Source organism: Cydia splendana, chromosome 15 (genome assembly GCF_910591565.1).
Source record: "Cydia splendana chromosome 15, ilCydSple1.2, whole genome shotgun sequence".
NCBI classification, from domain to species: domain Eukaryota; kingdom Metazoa; phylum Arthropoda; class Insecta; order Lepidoptera; family Tortricidae; genus Cydia; species Cydia splendana.
Genome location: NC_085974.1, coordinates 15,548,112 through 15,567,156, shown reverse-complemented (window position 1 = coordinate 15,567,156; position 19,045 = coordinate 15,548,112). Strand labels below are relative to the sequence as shown.

At 38.0% G+C, this 19,045-nt stretch overlaps 2 protein-coding genes across 2 annotated transcripts in view; one reads left to right on the top strand and one right to left on the bottom strand.

Annotated features, from left to right (window-relative positions):
• LOC134797772 (mitochondrial coenzyme A diphosphatase NUDT8) overlaps positions 1 to 19,045 on the top strand; it is a 290,972-nt gene that overhangs the window by 77,368 nt on the left and 194,559 nt on the right. The window lies entirely within an intron of this gene.
• Positions 2,048 to 18,935, bottom strand: LOC134797719 (proteoglycan 4). The gene is made up of 5 exons (XM_063770070.1): positions 17,180 to 18,935; positions 9,765 to 9,986; positions 7,245 to 7,388; positions 3,395 to 3,442; positions 2,048 to 2,154 (listed from the first exon to the last, which is right to left on the bottom strand). Exons 1-5 carry the CDS (start codon positions 18,468 to 18,470, stop codon positions 2,129 to 2,131), a joined length of 1,731 nt encoding a protein of 576 aa, XP_063626140.1. The 5' UTR covers positions 18,471 to 18,935; the 3' UTR covers positions 2,048 to 2,128.

The window sequence follows — 19,045 nt, the reverse complement described above, 5'->3', positions numbered from 1 at the left end:
AATACCATACAAAGGAGGCTGCCGTGTCGAAGAACGTCTGCCACCATAATTTATGAATATTACATTTATCGAGAATAATTATAACGACGAAAATTTCTACATTCGAGGTAGTCCCCCTTATTTATCGCTTTGCCGAGACAAGTAAATAAAAAAGACACCTCACCTCCTTTCAAAAGGTGACTTATCCAAGTCCTTCGTCTAAAATAGGTATTTATCGAAGTCAGATGCTTATAGTGAACCAGCATCATTGCGGCAAGTTTCGTTGAATAGATGACGTCCCTAAATTGCGAAACAATTAGGTATTTTGTGCGTTTCGGAAAAGTTATGTGTCCAGAATTCTAGAATTCTATATCCGTTAAGCGTTTTGAAAAGCATCGGCGACTGAAGTGTAGTGTAGGTATTGCAATACATTGTAATACGTTCGCCAGGTAAATGACTAATCAGAAAGAAATATGTACTTTAAAACATGTTAATTATGGTGTATTGTTATAACAGCTCAATTTTCATGATCATTAATTAATAATTATATAGACAAAAATATTTTTTGAGACGAAAGTTTTTCACTATCAAAACTTTTGTAAAACACCCCAAGTAAACATAATACGAATACATTTTATAGTAAAGAAATTCGGAGAGTCGACTAGAAATCACAGTGACTTGTTCAAAAGACAATAATATTTTTTATTTAAACTTAAACTTAGGAGTACCCAACGTGATGTGACGCAGAATTGGGCTGAATGGCATTCTCTTGTTTCAGAGATCCTTTTTGGGTCACGAAGCTAGTGAAGTAATCTTAAACTTAAATATTGCTTCATGTTATTTAGAATTTTTGTTTTACTTATTACCACAATGAAATAACAAACGTTAAAATATCGAGATTATAAAATGTAATTCTGGATCCTTAACCTGTAATAACAAACGTTAAAATATTGAGATTATAAAATGTAATTCTGGATCCTTAACCTGTCGTAACTATCAAGAAGGCTGTTTTGTTACTTTAAATTGAATTATTATCCGTTAAGCCATAACTTCCACTGTCGTCTATATGCGACAGAGTGGTGGAACATGGCTCAGGCAAAAGGTTAAAATATGATACACAGGCAATTTTACAGTAAAACCTATTCAAGTTCGAAGAACGTAGGCATTTCAGTACATTGTTCAATTTATTAAGGGTAACTAGAAATATACCTAAAATATGTTTGAGGTGAATTATAAAATGACAATTTAAAGAATCATGCCTATTTTAAAAATATCCTAATCAACAATGAGTTTCATTTAAAATCATTAAACTTTTCTGCTCGGTAAATGAATACCCTACCTACGTGGGTTTCTCGCTAAGATATACAAATAATGACTTATTTTGCGGTCAATCACTCAGCCACCATAAACGTGTCTATCATTCAGGCTGGTCTAACTAGAAAAAGTTGGCAAATATTTTACATTACCAAATCGTCCGGTGACAACCAAAACTCACCACAAGTTCATAGCCATGCCATAGTGAACCGTATTCTAATTAAAATAAGGTTGATTTAATTTTTTTTATTGATAGTGAGTTTTGCTTGTCACCTAACGAAATATTCGCCCTGTGTAAACAAAGCGTCTAATAATCATAATGAAGTAAGACGCTAAAATACTGGTTTCACGTAAGGCGTTTGAGGAAGTATCGCCGTAGCTTACGTAGATTATAATGACCCAGTTAAACCGTACCTTATTACAAATATCTTTAAGTCTAAAATCGTCTGGCAGTGTCAGCCAGGTCTTGTCGTACATAATTCCCTATTCACCTTAAGTGCAGCAGTTCACGAAAATAACAACAGTTATTCGCATTTGGTAACAGCACTCATTGAGAATAGGAAAATACAACGATATTACAAAATTTGGAATGTGAACTCAAAACTGTAGATGAAAATAATAATATATCAGACTTTGTAATAACTAACCAAATGCGAATATCACAGATCCGTTTCGACTTATGTACACACAAAGACGCACTTAAGTAACCATTATAGCCATTTTTGTAGCCCTTTAGTAGATTCAATAAGGTACTAATACTACCTACCTAATGGCCGTTTAGTGTGTCTAACGTTGGTACTACTGCACTTAAGAGAATTCATGTCTGGAGCGTCGTTCATAACACCCACGAACGGACAATTTCTGAAATTTAAACAGTCAATTTCAATAAAATGCCAATTTGTTAGTGACATTGCTGCGGTCTGTTCCTTTCTTGATTAAAAACAACAGATATAAAGGTTTATATCCAATTACTTACACTTTATTAAATAAGGTTAAATTTTAACCTTATGAACGCCACTGTGATCTGTGGGTACATGACACTGAAGGTGACCGTAGGATCTTTGATCGCTACTATTTGTACGGACTTCACACTCAATAACCGGTATTTTAATACCTACTTTTATCGAGGTTAGTCCAACAATACCTTCTGCTGTACAGGGGAAATAATATTAAAAAAAGAAGAGTCCAATTTCTAGCCTAACTATTCAGTAGCGTTCCAAGGCTAAATACATAATGTCATAAATCAACAAACAAGATTCTAGCTAAATCTACAATGTTATTGTTATGATAACCAAACAAGGTTACAACCAAAATACAATAAGCAACACAAGAAATCATTTCTACGTCATCGTCATACACGATAGACACCTGCAGTCTTCTGATTCACTTCATACGCACCATACATTTATTAATTCAATTACAATGGCTATAAAATGACAAATAATGTATGAATATGTGTATTATTAAAATGACAATTTAAAGTATGGATATAATTATCATAAATGATTAAAACCTTAATGAGGAACAGAGCACAGTAATATGTCACTGTCGCGTCTCAACAAACTCCTTATTAGTTAAGCTGATTTAAGGTACATTTAGCCAGGCATTCTTGTTTGCAAGATTGACCAACTAATACCTACTACAACAAGCAATGTTAACACTGAGCTTGAACTATGTGCATGAATACAGTTAAAATTAAGGTCAAATGGCGTAAAAAGAATTCATACTGTTTCTTCTCACCCTGGGTAAAATAGTTTCTCTGTGAGAGTCAGGATGGCGGGTGTACCTAAATAAAAATAAACAAAAAGCATAGCCTATTTTAGTACCTAATTTGTACTATTTGGTACCTGACTGTCAGAATGGCGGGTGTAATGTTTTTTGGTAATAACTTTAAATACCGTGAGGTACTAATTTTTTTAAATAGTACAAATTAGGTACTAAAATATGGTATGCTTTTTGTTTATTTTTATTTAGGTACACCCGCCATCCTGACTCTCACGTTTCTCTTAACCCACCGGACCTTTTGCAATTTTAGCTGACACGTTCGTGATTTACAACTTAGCTAATGTAGATTAGTTTTAGCTAATGTGTATGTACTTACTCCGGCGTCCTGGCACCAGGCGCACTGTGATTCCCTCGTGAGCTCGAACTGCAGGAGAGCATACTATTAATCATACTTTAAACTGATTAATTACCTTTGACCGCCACAGTCGGCCAGAGCCGACAAAGGTTACAGTATAAAAGATATACCTTAATATATTCTAATAAAGTTTACTATTGCCTGTTATAACTTATATTAAAATAGTCGTCACCCTCATGGCGGTAAAAAGGTAAAAAAAAATCACGAATATAGCAAAACATTCCACTGACAACACTCGTTAAGGGGTGTTAAAAGCAAAACAAAATCAAGACTTACCTGAGGAATTGTTATATTTTTTAGGTTTATTTGTTTTTTTCTGAATTAAGTACAATAACATATAATTTTTGTGGGATCTTTGTCCTTAATAAAATATAATTAATAAAGACAAGCATGTTATTTTAAACATTTACTGTTCGAGTTAATTGTATTGTGTGTTTGTGTATAATGCTTACAAAAAAATGCTTATAATACTTCCTATTCCTCCCACTATTCTGCTTATTTTTATAAATCCCCCTCTTTTGAGACGTTTAAAACATTCAGTAGTTCGATAATAACTTATACGAGTATCAATAAGAGAAGAATTAAAAATATATATAACTAAAATTATGCCCTAATTTTACTAGCCAAAGGTGTCTTAAAAATAACTCATTTTAAAAGTAATCATTTATTCTCAATATACATAAATTCATTGATCACATAATTAAATTTACACCAGACTAAACAAGACCATAATTAATATATAACACATTTGAACCTACGAAATAATAACAAATCAACAATCTAGCCTACAATATTATATGCTTATTTTATTATTAATTGTGTAAAAAAATATTGCATAGAAAAGCTAATACAATAACATTACACACTTTTCTTAAATTATTGTGATATTAAGTGTTGAAGATTAATTCTAGAGCAAACTGCCAATCTCTTATGAAATCTCTAATTGTAAATATTTATTTGGAAAAGTTCAATAAAAGTGCTGATGCACACTAAATGGTGTTGGTATGTCGATATTATTGTAAACAATCAAGTTGAAAAGTACCATTTTGTTTTTTTTTTTATTCACAGACAAGACTGACAACTTTATGTTTATTGTTTATGTTTATTATACCTAGGTTTTCAATGTCATTATATCACGTCTATAGCGATGATAGGGTTGATCAGTTATCGTAAAGATCCGGCGGACCAACGTACTTTATCTATCACCGTCTTAATATCCTAATTGTGATTCAAGTAGCTTTTGTGTTTTGTGATAGGGCTTTTTCGAGCAGTCATACTGAGTCACGGTATTATTGGACGACTTTTACGATGAGATGAACCCCGATATTACTATGGAAATTGTTTTACATAAACTTCTATATTTTATCAACCGAACATATTCAGCTCGCAAAGTATGGCATGGCATCGTGTCACCTTTAAAAAATATTATAGTTATCTTCTATGTTGTTTCGTCCAAGGCGATTAAATGCTTTTCCTTGAATTGATATAAGTGGAGTTATATTAACGATATGTTAAAAATCTATGCTAAAATCTAGACTAGTAAGGCAAAGTTGGATATATTTTATTTACTTACTAAATATTATCTGATAAGTCCGATAAAAAAATCATGACTGTTTATTATTTTTAAGTTACAACGTAGTAAAAATTTAAGCATTATAATGTCACCATTAACCTGTATGGTATGCCAATAGATATCACCTATGGTGATTAGAAGTAAATAATATAAGCTTCCTCTAACAAATATAACAGCAATAAGTAGGTACGTAAAATCTCAAAACTTTGCAATATTGCCTAGAAATAATACTCCAAAAGATTCCAAAGCTCGGTATACGTAACCATGCACCTTATGTATTCACACGGCATTTTTAAAAAAATGTGTTCGAACATAGATACCTTCGTTTTAAATTTTTTATTTTATTTCAACTTCATACTGTGCCGATTTTTTATACGTGACAACCCAATATTGCACACTCGATTCTCCGAATTATTGTCTTTATCTTATTAAGTATTAGGTATATACCTTTTTGTCACGTATAGTTTATGCGACGATTAAGCATTGTGGCGATAAACCGCTCCCTTACGACATAAAGCCCTACTTCTATCACAGTTAAATATAAGAAACAATATATTTTTGACATTAAATAAAAACTATTTTGAATGTCAGGAGGGCAGTTACATTTAAGCTTCCCGTTAAAAAGTAATAAAATAATTTAAATCTTAGTAGCAAAACGGGAACATCGTCGCAACGTTAGTCCATCTTTAAAATATGATTTACGACGAGCGCTCTAAAAATAATCCACAGAAACATAAGGAATTTGGAAAATTGTCAAACGTTACTTTTACTGGCTTAATAAACCAATACTTAAAAAGGTTAAAAACGATTTTCATAGTTGCGCATTATGCGTACCATAAAAAATAACTATTTTAACATTGTTTGCCTTTACACGTTTTCTAACATAAGTGTTTTTTTGTAGAATTAACGAAGAGTTATGCAATATAGCTTTTTGTGCGTGAACCACTGCATTTAGGTACAATTGCGTTAGTTTAAGTTTTAAATTTGTGCAAACTGAGCAATATAAAATTGAGCAATAATAACTCTTCTGACAAATAAATAATTTAGGAGACTTTTTGGCAAGGCGCAGATAGTCTAAGTGAGATCTCGTGATGTCTCAGTGACAAGTTAAGAAGTGATGTATCAGTCAACTTATACACGAAAACAATAAATATATCGTCGATACCAAAACTAACAATTCTAATAATCTTTGTATAATTTCATATAATAACCGTAATATACAATTAAAGCGACCCTAATAGACAGTGCGTTTAACTAAGAACTTTTTTTAATAGAAAACATCCGTTTTCAACAATACTTAATAAGTTTAAGTAGTAAGGCCTCTGTATTCGCGTTACCTATGTATTTAGAATTTTAATTATGCCTGTATAAATATGTGTTCTTATTTTCAATAACACCATATAAAGAGATCTAAACATATTACTATTAAAGATGATCTTTCAATCTTCAGATAAGCTGCTGTTTCATTCCTAAAAGGATCGATATCACGAGGATTTCGTACGCCACATTTTTGACGAATTCATTACGATTCGATGGCATTTCTGGTTATTGGCTATAGTCAGGAACATTTACCAGACAACCAAAAATATCATCAAGTGTCGAAACACTTCGTCAAAAATGTGTGTAAAATATTTGGGGAGCCAAAACACTCTGACTCTAATTCCGTATGAAACAAAAGCCTATCCATTGATCAAAAAGTAAGTCTTCATTCTTATTTTATTTCAAAGGCCACTATTATCCCAATATTTAATTTTGATAACAACCCTAATAAACAATACTTTCAATACTTTAACCATCACAAGGAAAACTAATTCTTTTCCTGTCTTCAGCTGCTAAAACTGCCCATAATAAACCTTAGCAATATATACACATAAAAAACGAATTAAATGTTAATCCAGTCAAAACATTAAAGTCATGCAAAAAGTCCACTCGTCGAAATGTCCACTTCACTGTAACAACACAAACTGGGAAAGAAAATACCAACTCACTCTAGTCACTGTATCGTTCTTTAGTTGGTATCTTCAATGTTAATGCAGGTCACAAGCACATGCTAGTTAATCTATAAACACTTTAAAAATTCTCAAGAAAATCTGACACATTTGGCTTAAAGGGCTCGCATCCAGGCCACAATTGTTTTTTAACAGCCCAAATTGTCCGTAGCGTCAGTTAACTGTCTGTTCCTAGTTTTGTCCCGGAAGGATCCGAAACCGGAGTCGAGGGTGTGCGCGGGCGACGTACCTATGACGATGCGCGGCATGTCGCACTCCTCGCACTTGTCGAGCAGCGGGTGGTTGAGGAACGTGCACATGTGGCACTTCCACGAGGCCGGCGGCCGCTGCCCCGTGTAGATGTTGTTGTAGAAGTTATCGGATTCTTCTTGCTCTGAAATGTGCAACCGTCTGCTTTAGGGTGGTATTCCACCTGCCCAATTTCTTTGTCCAATGTCATTGCGTCTCACTCTCTCATTAAGCAAGATTGTGATGCGCTATACACATTGGACAGATGGAATACCACCCTTAGTTCTATTACATGATTGTACGATAGTTATAAACTTATAAATGCCAATAACTTCCGCTGACGCAGATACAGAATTTTACGAAGGTGACTGCCATCTGACCTTCCATTCTAGAGGTCTTACTGGGGTTGATCCGGTTTCCTAACAAAGTTTTTGACAAGGTACTGGTAAAATATCATATTATGTTTGTATCTTATCATATATATAAAATTGAAAAACCAGAACGGGATAAAAAACGAGGGAAGAAGCGAGATGGCGCCTTATAAATTTCTAAAAAAGTATTTGACACGTTTCTCGAATACGACGCACGTATGATAAGAAAAACCTGTTCAAATCAATTATCTACATATGGGAATAGAACTAAAGCATAAAAACTATCGCTTCCGATGCGTATTTAATTTACAATAAGGAAAAGAAATTTTCATAACAATCTTAATTTTACGACATCGGCCATTTCTCGGCAACTCTCGGTTGCTTTCGTTTGGCGGTGCTACAGATTAGACCAAATAATCCGTAAGTTAAAGTAAACTAAATTATGTTTGTCATGTTGGTATACAGTTATTTCGGCGTTTTTTTACACGAAGTAAAATAAAAAGTGCTGTCAACCTCAACCTTAGTCTATAGCCTAATATACGAGTGACTTATGCCACATATGACTTATCATTATCAATCAAAATAATATTATCATATTATTAATCATTTGTAAGTATTTTGTTGTTGTAAATTTCTTTTTAAGTTATATTATTCAGATTGACTTTCACGGCTTCGGCAAACATTGCTATTCGTCCGCGGAACAGGCTGCCGAGATGGGCCAAAAATACAAAGTTGATAGTAAGTTATAATGTAGGTAGATAAAGTACATGTTCAGATATTTTTGAGCGACCTGATGAAAATAAGCAAATGTACAGTCAGCAGTCAGCCAAATATCTTAATATAACTTTGTTGCCATAGAAATAAGGTTGTGTTCCGATATAGTGGCGCAATATTGAGAGACCAAAGCTAGCCGCTTTAGTGGCTCGGACACTTAGAGAGAATAGGAGAGGATGGTGCCGTGAAGAGAGCGTACTTGGGACAACAAAATGGGACACGTTCGAGTGGACGTCCTAGGTACCGCTGAAACGACGTAGTTGCTCAAGACCTGCTCAACCTCAACCATGGCGTTGGCGACTGGCGAGAGCTATCGCAAGACCGAGAAACATGGCGTGATCTGGTGTCGGAGGCCAGGACTCACTTTGGGTCGTTGCGTCACCGTAGCCATAGTAAGCAATGTTAATATCCAGAAAGGGAAATGGGGACTACCTACGTTTGTATGAAAAGGCGATTTATGGGCGGTGGTCGTCCATATTCATCTTAAGGCGGAAATTAATCTAATGAATGTTTTTGCAACTAGGCTTATAAAAATAAATAATAATTTTATGTTGAAACAAGTTTTAAATAAATACCTACTTAGGTAGATGAAAAAATACAATATTGCCTTTTCTCATATCACATAATTTTTTGAGAAATTTGCGATTAAGTTATCTAAATAACGGCTACAAATAAGAAATCCCTATCACAGTTATACTTAAACCCTGGCAGGGTTGAATACATAATATTACATAATAATGTCGGTATTTAACTAAACATAAGACAAACTTTTTATTTCATTTACGCGAGCGGAGCTGCGGGCCCGTCTAGTATCTTATAGCCTCCCAAGTCAACTGCAAAGGTCAAATACTGTAAAGCCTTACCTAAACTCGGCGCAGACAACTCTACACGCTTGGTTAGATGATCGCACTGTGCCCTCAAGCGTTGAACATCATCTCTCAACTGTTGTCGTTGGGCCGATGATGGTAAAGGTGCCGCTAGTACGCGAGCTTCCCGAGTCAACTGCAAAGGTCAAGTACTGTAAAGCCTTACCTAAACTCGGCGCAGACAACTCTACACGCTTGGTTAGATGATCGCACTGTGCCCTCAAGCGTTGAACATCATCTCTCAACTGTTGTCGTTGGGCCGATGATGGTAAAGGTGCCGCTAGTACGCGAGCTTCCAGAGTCAACTGCAAAGGTCAAATACTGTAAAGCCTTACCTAAACTCGGCGCAGACAACTCTACACGCTTGGTTAGATGATCGCACTGTGCCCTCAAGCGTTGAACATCATCTCTCAACTGTTGTCGTTGCGCCGGTGATGGTAAAGGTGCCGATAGTACGCGAGCTTCCCGAGTCAACTGCAAAGGTCAAGTACTGTAAAGCCTTACCTAAACTCGGCGCAGACAACTCTACACGCTTGGTTAGATGATCGCACTGTGCCCTCAAGCGTTGAACATCATCTCTCAACTGTTGTCGTTGCGCCGGTGATGGTAAAGGTGCCGCTAGTACGCGAGCTTCTCGAGTCAACTGCGCGAGGCGGGTGCGCTCCTGTGCTAGCGCCCGCGCGAGGCGTCCGAGGCGTTCTTTCTGACGCTCGATGAGGGAACGGTCTGGAACTGTTTAGGACAATTTTACGTATGAATTATAAATTCTGGCTAGCAAATCTGTGGCTTCACTCTCATCAAGGTACAACAAAGTCTGAAGGTATAGTGATCAGGACAGATCATTTCAGGTTTCCTATTAACACACAGTGTAATGTTTACGTCCTGAGTGCAAAGGCGAGCCTGGTTAACCCTTTGACCCCCACAATCGGCTATAGCCCACAAAGGTTACATTATAAAATGAACCTTAATTCTAATAAAGTGTACTATTGCATGTTATGTTGATATGTGTTCATAAAAGTAATTACGTAAGTCGTGTTCGTGTACTAGGCCATTTGTTACATTGTAAACCCTATGGGAAGGATAATAGTTCAGAATTTCACAGGATCTCATTTCTAGTTTTAATACCTGTATTGACTCGTCTGAATAAAAATAATAAAGTAATATTTTCTTATAATTGTAGTAATTTATTCATCAATAATAGATAATAGCATCTCAATCTATTATCAGAACGTTAGGGGATTGCGAACAAAGTCACATTCTTTTTTATCTAGCGTAATTAACTCGAGCTATGACCTCATTTGCTTATCTGAAACATGGCTGAACCCTGACTTTTATAGTAGTGAGTATTTTGATAGCAGGTATGAGGTGTATAGACGGGATCGAGCGGGGCGAACTGCACAGCGCGGAGGAGGCGTGCTTGTGGCGGTGCGGCGCGGTCTCAGTGTATCGCGCCGGGACGAGTGGTGCGCGGCGCAGCGGCACGAGGAGCTGTGGCTCACCGTGTAGCCGCGGGCCTGCGCCGGCGCCGCGCCCCACTCCCCGCGCGCCTCGCGCCGCCAGCCGGCCGACCGACCGCGGGCGCATGGGCCGCTCTTGCATATTGCTTGTGTTTACTTTCCACATAATGACAATCATATCAATTCTCTGCGTTGCTTTTTTGATAATGCTGCTAGGATAATGAATACCTACCCGGATGATATTTTCGTTCTAGTAGGTGATTTTAACGTATCTTATGCCTCGTGGTCCCTGTGTGAGGTGTCAAATCGCCTCAATATTGAGACTAATGGAGATCCAACTGCTATAGTTCTTTCCGATTTCGTCGCTCTATCTGGTGTTAGCCAATATAACAATTGTTCTAATATAAATGGACGTGTGTTGGATCTAGTAATGGCCAATGTAGATTGCACTGTTGGTGCCTGCTCGTCACCGCTTACGCAAGAGGATCCGCAGCACAAAGCGTTGAATATTTCGCTAGCCCTAAACTTAATGAGTTATTTGCCGCGCTTATTGCCCAATCAATGTACTAGACCGATTTTTTACCGCGGCAACTATGACCTTATCCGCAAGGAATTATCTGAGACCGATTGGTCGTGTATGAATAACATGAATGTTGAGGATTCAGTTACGTATTTTTATTCGGTTCTTAGAACACTTATTCTCAGTCATGTTCCACATAAAAGCGTTAATAGTAATACTGGATACCCTCCTTGGTTTTCTCGTGCACTAATAAAAGTTCGCAAACAAAAACTATCAGTCCATAAAAGGTGGAAAATATATGGTAATCCCCTTGATAGGGCGGAGTTTACTTTATTGAGAAAAAGAGAACACAAATTAGCCTCCGAATGCTATAATAATTTTATTTCGTTGGCTGAGGATAGAATACACAGTGATCCTACTTACTTTTGGTCGTTTATGAAGTCAAAATTCCCTAGTAATTGTGTACCCGACCAAATGTCTTACCTTGGTGAGATTTCTAAAGATGGTAACATAATTAGTAATTTTTTTAATAGATATTTTAACTCTGTCTTTGTTACTGATTCTTCTACCTTACCCGATTATTTGCATGTAGCTAATGACTCCTTGATTGATCTTAATACCGTTGAAATCTCCGAGGATTGCGTTTTTAAGTTTTTAGAGAAAGTAGATATTAAGAAGGGTAGTGGTGCCGATTTGATTCATCCCCTTTTCATTAAAATGTGCGCCCGTGAATTGACAGTGCCTTTAACTCAAATCTTTATTAAGTCCTTTGCTCATGGCCAGTTTCCCTCTTCTTGGAAAAAAGCCTTGATAACACCAATTTATAAAAGTGGTGATGCGAACCTAGTCACTAATTACAGGCCCATTAGTAAATTAAACATATTTGCAAAAATCTTTGAGAAGATCGTTTACAACAAGATTACTTCTGCTTTCTCTCAGCACATTGCCCCTAGCCAACACGGTTTTTGTCAAGGTCGTAGCGTGGATACAAATCTCCTGACCTTTACCGATTTTATTATCAATAGGATTTCTTCTGGCTGTCAGGTGGACGTCGTGTATACTGATTTTTCGAAATGTTTTGACAAAATTAACCATAATAACTTAATCAAGAAACTCTTTGAGCTCGGTATACACGGCGACCTCCTTAGATGGATAAAGTCTTACCTGTCCAATCGCAGTCAGGCGGTTGCCTTGAAGGGTTATACTTCTTGCTTTCTTCCTATACCTTCCGGAGTACCCCAAGGATCGCATCTTGGTCCCTTACTATTTATCTTATATGTCAATGACATGGCAACCTGTTTTCGAAACTCTGAGCACCTCGTCTATGCAGATGACACAAAAATCTACAAAGCTGTGTCTTCGGAAGCAGATTGCCGTGCATTACAGCATGATTTGGATAACTTTTCCCGCTATTGTTCAGATAATCATCTTTTCTTGAATAATGAAAAATGTTTCATAATCAGCTTTAATCGTAAAAATGATCCGTTAATTTTCAATTACACCTTAGCTGGGAAAAATATAGCCCGGGTATCTTCCATTAGGGACTTAGGTGTTACTTTAGACTCACAATTAAATTTTAGTTTACATATTGATAATATATGTAAGCGAGCTTATAAGAAGTTAGGGATGATTCTCAGGATCGGACAGCCCTTCAGGCGCCCCAATACTTATAAACTATTGTTCTATTCCTTTGTTAGGAGTATACTTGAATTTGGTTGTGTTGTGTGGACACCTCAGTATCAAGTTCATATTGATCGCCTGGAAAGGATCCAAAATATTTTTCTAAAATCTCTCTGTTACAGAACGGGCAATTATTTCGAACGTACTTCGTTAGCAGCGAAGCATTTTTGTGTTCCTTCCCTTTATAACCGAAGACACTATTTAGATGTAATGTTCTTATTCAAAATTCTTAATGGAATAATAAAATGTCCGAATCTCTTAGAATTAGTCACTTTCAGTTGTCCGCACCTCCCCCTACGTTCCAGATCTCTATTTCATATCAGCTTTGCTCGTAAGAATTACTCTCGGCACACTTTTTTCAGACGAGTCCCTAGTTATGTTAATAAGCATTTACATGATATTGATCCTTTTCACTCTTCCTTGTCTAGTCTCAAAATTGAACTTAAACGTAAATTGTTTTAGTTTTAAGTATTAAACATCGTTTTAAATAACAAAATGTATAAATGTAACTTTCCGATTGTCCTACCTACCAAATAGTAAAATAAATTGATGACTACTTATCCGATAATACTAAAATAGATATTGATGTTAAACCTATTTACCAATCTTCAACTTACCTACCCTCTATATAATTTCACACAATACTGATTTTGTTTGGAAGACTGGTAAATATAATTTATAGTATTATGTAGTAATAGTAGGTATGGCTCATAATTTCAAATTTCTTTTTCTTTCTGCGGTTATTATGTATGTTAACATTATGTATTACCTACTCATTAATGAACCTCCAGGTCTGTTTCTTAAGTATGTTAAGTACACTACATTGTACTAAAAATCCATTTGTATTATGTGACTGTTTGTGTTCTAAATAAATTAAAAAAAAAAAAAAAAAAAAAAATGTTATATAAAAAAAGAAGTCATAGCGGTCGAAAGGTAAAGGTCACAAAGTTTGGTTTTTGTTTTATACATGTCCTAAAAGCTAATAATGTAGGTATCATAAACTACTTTATCAGTCCCATACAAAACATTTTCTAAGTTCTATAAAAGTTTTATAACTTTTTTTGTGCTAACAATCATTAAAAATATTAAAATAGAGTAAAAATAAAATAAATAAATAAATAAATATTAGGGGACATCTGAAAGAATTGATCCTTCACACTTACGCTTACTCTCAGTGAGTGACCTGACCTTAAAGTTTACTATTACCACAGAATAACTAATAGTACTACCATACAGAAAATTCACTCCTTCACAAAAGTCATATTTAGGTATAACATTATACCTATACTCGCCGCCTGCAACAAAACTGCTGCGCCTTGAAACTTATAACCGCGCACGAACCGTGAATCTTCTTTGCGCGAGCGCCACGTGACATGACTATCGTGCGAGCCGAGCGGCGTGCACTGCCATACGCCTGCCGTGCCCGGGAGGTGCGCCGGCCAAATGTACCTAAACTGCGTAGTGACACCCCCCTGCTATTACTTGTACTATATAAGATATCTATGTTATCTATGAATTTATAATAACTAATTTTAACAGCCACAGCATGAATGTAATGAACAGCACCAAAAAAAAGGTCACTTGTTATTGAATGATGTAAAAGTAACCAACCCACTCATTTCTTATACATATTTAATGAGACAAGACAAAGCCAATAGCAACGTATAAGATAGATAGGGAGTAAGACCAGTAAGATATCAATATTTATGAGTAAAACCAAGGATACAAATTGATCTTCTCTTATTTAATTACACAAACGGGTCTACCGCGATATAATTTCATTGTTTTTACCTTTAATTCCGAGTTCCGACGTTTCAGCTGAGTTGCACCAGCTGTGGTCACGGAAAGACTGACGTCCCAACAAATGTCAACGGAGATATTAATAAAACACCACTAAACTACCCGAAATTAGTTTATAAAAATGTTCGGGGTAGACAAAGAAATTGCAGCTACCCGTTAAAGTTTAATGTTTATTGTCCACGGCACGACACGCAACACTCACAGTATCCGTACACTGGTCCGAAGATATATCCGCTGGTTTCAACATTTGAATCACTGGTCCCCAAGTAGACGATAATTTGTACCCGTCCTCACGATTGAAATTTTTAGGGTGTTTTTTAATTTCAATCGCCTCTCTCACGATCCGCGGATAATAGTGTCGCTCGTTGGAGAGGCTTTGGGTTTATGTAGCTCAATCCAGTGATTCGTTCCTGTTGTCAGCAAGTGCTCAGCTATTGCGGATTTGTTTACATGGCGATTTTTAACAGCTGCTATGTGTTCCTTCACCCTCTCTTGAACGCTGCGCTTAGTTTGGCCAATGTAGGTACGCACTTCCACAACTGCATTCTATCTTGTAGACACCCGGATTCTGGTACGGAATGACATCCTTTGGGCTGCGTAAAAGACTTGCTACTTTAGATAACGGCGTGTATACAGTCTTAATGGAGAATTTCTTCAGTACTGATCCAACTTTGTCCGTTATCCCTTTCACATACGGCAAAAAGGCTGGTTGCCTACTAACCTCCGGATGTCTTTCTTTTTTCCTAGTCGTGCGTGGGATTTTCTGCAAGTACCCATTTTTCTTTAGCACTTCCTGAACATGGGCTAACTCATTATCTATGTGTTCCACGTCACATAAGTCTCGTGCTCTGTTAACCAGAGATGTGACCACGGATTGTAGATGCCTCGGATGATGGTGGGAAGATGCTTGTAGGTACCTGTCAGTGTGTGTGACTCCATCCACCCAAAGGTAAAGTTTACATTTGAGATGGAGTGCGATAGATCCTTACCCTTTCTGGATGTAAAGTTAAGAGTGAAACCAGATGGAACCCTGGCACACTCCGTGTACAGGAAGCCCACACACACTGACAGGTACCTACAAGCATCTTCCCACCATCATCCGAGGCATCTACAATCCGTGGTCACATCTCTGGTTAACAGAGCACGAGACTTATGTGACGCGGAACACATAGATAATGAGTTAGCCCATGTTCAGGAAGTGCTAAAGAAAAATGGGTACTTGCAGAAAATCCCACGCACGACTAGGAAAAAAGAAAGACATCCGGAGGTTAGTAGGCAACCAGCCTTTTTGCCGTATGTGAAAGGGATAACGGACAAAGTTGGATCAGTACTGAAGAAATTCTCCATTAAGACTGTATACACGCCGTTATCTAAAGTAGCAAGTCTTTTACGCAGCCCAAAGGATGTCATTCCGTACCAGAATCCGGGTGTCTACAAGATAGAATGCAGTTGTGGAAGTGCGTACATTGGCCAAACTAAGCGCAGCGTTCAAGAGAGGGTGAAGGAACACATAGCAGCTGTTAAAAATCGCCATGTAAACAAATCCGCAATAGCTGAGCACTTGCTGACAACAGGAACGAATCACTGGATTGAGCTACATAAACCCAAAGTCCTCTCCAACGAGCGACACTATTATCCGCGGATCGTGAGAGAGGCGATTGAAATTAAAAAACACCCTAAAAATTTCAATCGTGAGGACGGGTACAAATTATCGTCTACTTGGGGACCAGTGATTCAAATGTTGAAACCAGCGGATATATCTTCGGACCAGTGTACGGATACTGTGAGTGTTGCGTGTCGTGCCGTGGACAATAAACATTAAACTTTAACGGGTAGCTGCAATTTCTTTGTCTACCCCGAACATTTTTATAAACTAATTTCGGGTAGTTTAGTGGTGTTTTATTAATATCTCCGTTGACATTTGTTGGGACGTCAGTCTTTCCGTGACCACAGCTGGTGCAACTCAGCTGAAACGTCGGAATTAAAGGTAAAAACAATGAAATTATATCGCGGTAGACCCGTTTGTGTAATTAAATATGTGTACAAAACGCGAGAGTTTAAAGTGATCTTCTCTTGTGCTGTTTTAATGTTTTAAGATGTGTTAATAATAAGCTTGGTTTGATGAATTGGGTAGTGGATAGGGCAATAAGTATGTTGGATTTGAAAATGGAGCTTAAGTTAATCACAACATAGTGCTGCCTTTATCTTATCTGCTTATGCTTATAGAAAATCTATTTAGGGAGCTGGCCACATGTATAGTAAATAGTTAATTCAGTCATCTTTTACTGTGCGGAAACATGGTTGCCCTAAATCTACTTGGCGCCGTTCTGTGGAGCAAGAGCTGGGTGTATTGGGGATGGGGTGGGAGGAGGCTACCCAAGCTGCCCACGACCGGAGTCAGTGGAAAAAAAAGATTCGAGCCCTACACCCCAGCATGGGTAACAGGATGGAAAGAAGAGAAGACTCACTATGTGAAGATTCTGGCGGTGCAGGCGCAGCGCGCGTCGGCCTCGGTTCCAGGCGCTCCTGCGCGGCTGCTGCCGCGGGCGGGGGCGGCGCCCTACGCCGCGGGGGCGCCCGCGCTGTACTAGGGCTCACCGTCACCAACACATGCCCTTCAAAATCATCCTCCCTATCTCTCACTGGACTAGCCATGTTCGATGTTGGCGTACAAACTGTCAAATTAACTGATGTTATTGGTCTCGGACTATGATAATCTTCTAACCATGGATCGTAGCCATAATCCATGTGACAGTTAACATTGACTGAAACATTGACAGGAAAACGATCCGGTCTCTCGGAGTACCCTCTTTCAGGTTTGTATGTCCCAGGAGTTGGCTCTTTAGGGGGTTCCTGTTTTGGAGGGGCTGGTGAGACAGATCTACACGGCTCACTCTCTGCGTGGGGCTTAAATGCAATATCTGGATTTGGTTTGATAAAATCAAGTGTGTTCGGCCGTTTTGGTTTCTCCTGTACTTGTTCTTTTGGTGGTGGTGAATCAGTTTCCAAGGTTTCTTCCTTTGCTTGGGGCTCTTCTTTGTTAACGATCACTTTCAGTTCCTCTTTGTTAATAGTTTTCTTGCCTTTACCTTTCTCTAATTTCTCGTGTAAATTGCATCTTACTTTGTTACTTTTAAGTATCCTATAGTTTGTGCTCTCTGGCTCAGGTGGGTTAGACTGAGGTGTACTAACTTGTTCTTTAGGTGTTTCGTTCGTCAACTCCAAGTCACTCGGTGATTCAGCACTGTACTTTGCATAACAGTTGTCAATGTTTATGACCGTGACTGGAGAGGAATTGTTGACATTTTCCTCTTTCATAAAGGCTTTAGGTTCAACAACATTTTGATTAGCATCAGTGTTTACCTTATTGTTTTCATTCTCATCTGTAATGCATGTGCTTAATACAGCTGTTTGAGGCGCTTGGCAAGGGACAGCATTAATGGCAGTTAGTTTAGGGGCCTCATGCTTAAATATAGGCTGGTTCCGGCACTTGGCCGGAGTGCTGAGCTTGTGCTCGTGGTGGCGCGCGGCGGCGGACGACGACGCGTGATACGCGTGCGTTAGGGAGGCCTTGACTTCGCTGTGCAGTTGCGTCTCACAGGCTTGCTTGTCGTGGCAGTACAGCTCGATGGTGCTAGACACAACATGGTCGGGTACGCTCGGGAACTTCTGCTTGAGCTCGTGGAACAATTGCATAAGCGATATGTTAGTGCAAGCACAGGGGGAGAGGCTGGCGGCGCTCTCGGTCGGGGCAGACATCGCCGCCCATCCTCGCGGAGCTTCAAGCCGCGAATTGTGCCCTGCCCAGGACACCGGAGAGCGCGCGCGAGCCGCCGCGCATCCGGACGACACTTATTTACACACCAAACAGCGTATTTTCGAGTACGTGACGTCACAATCACTGAAACCACTTTTGCACCAGTTACGTATGCTTTCTCGCACTTTCGCGGCCGCCAATAATCATGACTCGTTAATCTCTACGTTACACATGTGACGAAAACGAACTCGTAGCGATACAAGGTTGATTTTTTTACATCTTTTGTTATCATTATGCCAAAGTTATTTTTCTTTCAAAGAATTGCAACATACTGCGTCATGTTAAGCTTAGTATTACTTCATTTATACGCACGGTTAATAAATGTAATGCTTTATAAAGTAACACATTAGCACTCCAAAAAAGTACAAAGGCAGTAATTATTGTACCCAAAAATAAACTACGAAAATCGCAGATAGGCTTGAGTCGGTCCTGAACTAAGAACTATTAAGAATGAAATCCCATCAAGGACCGAAAGGAACTAAATCTTTTTGCGCGCTCTTAATCGGTCTTTAGGTCC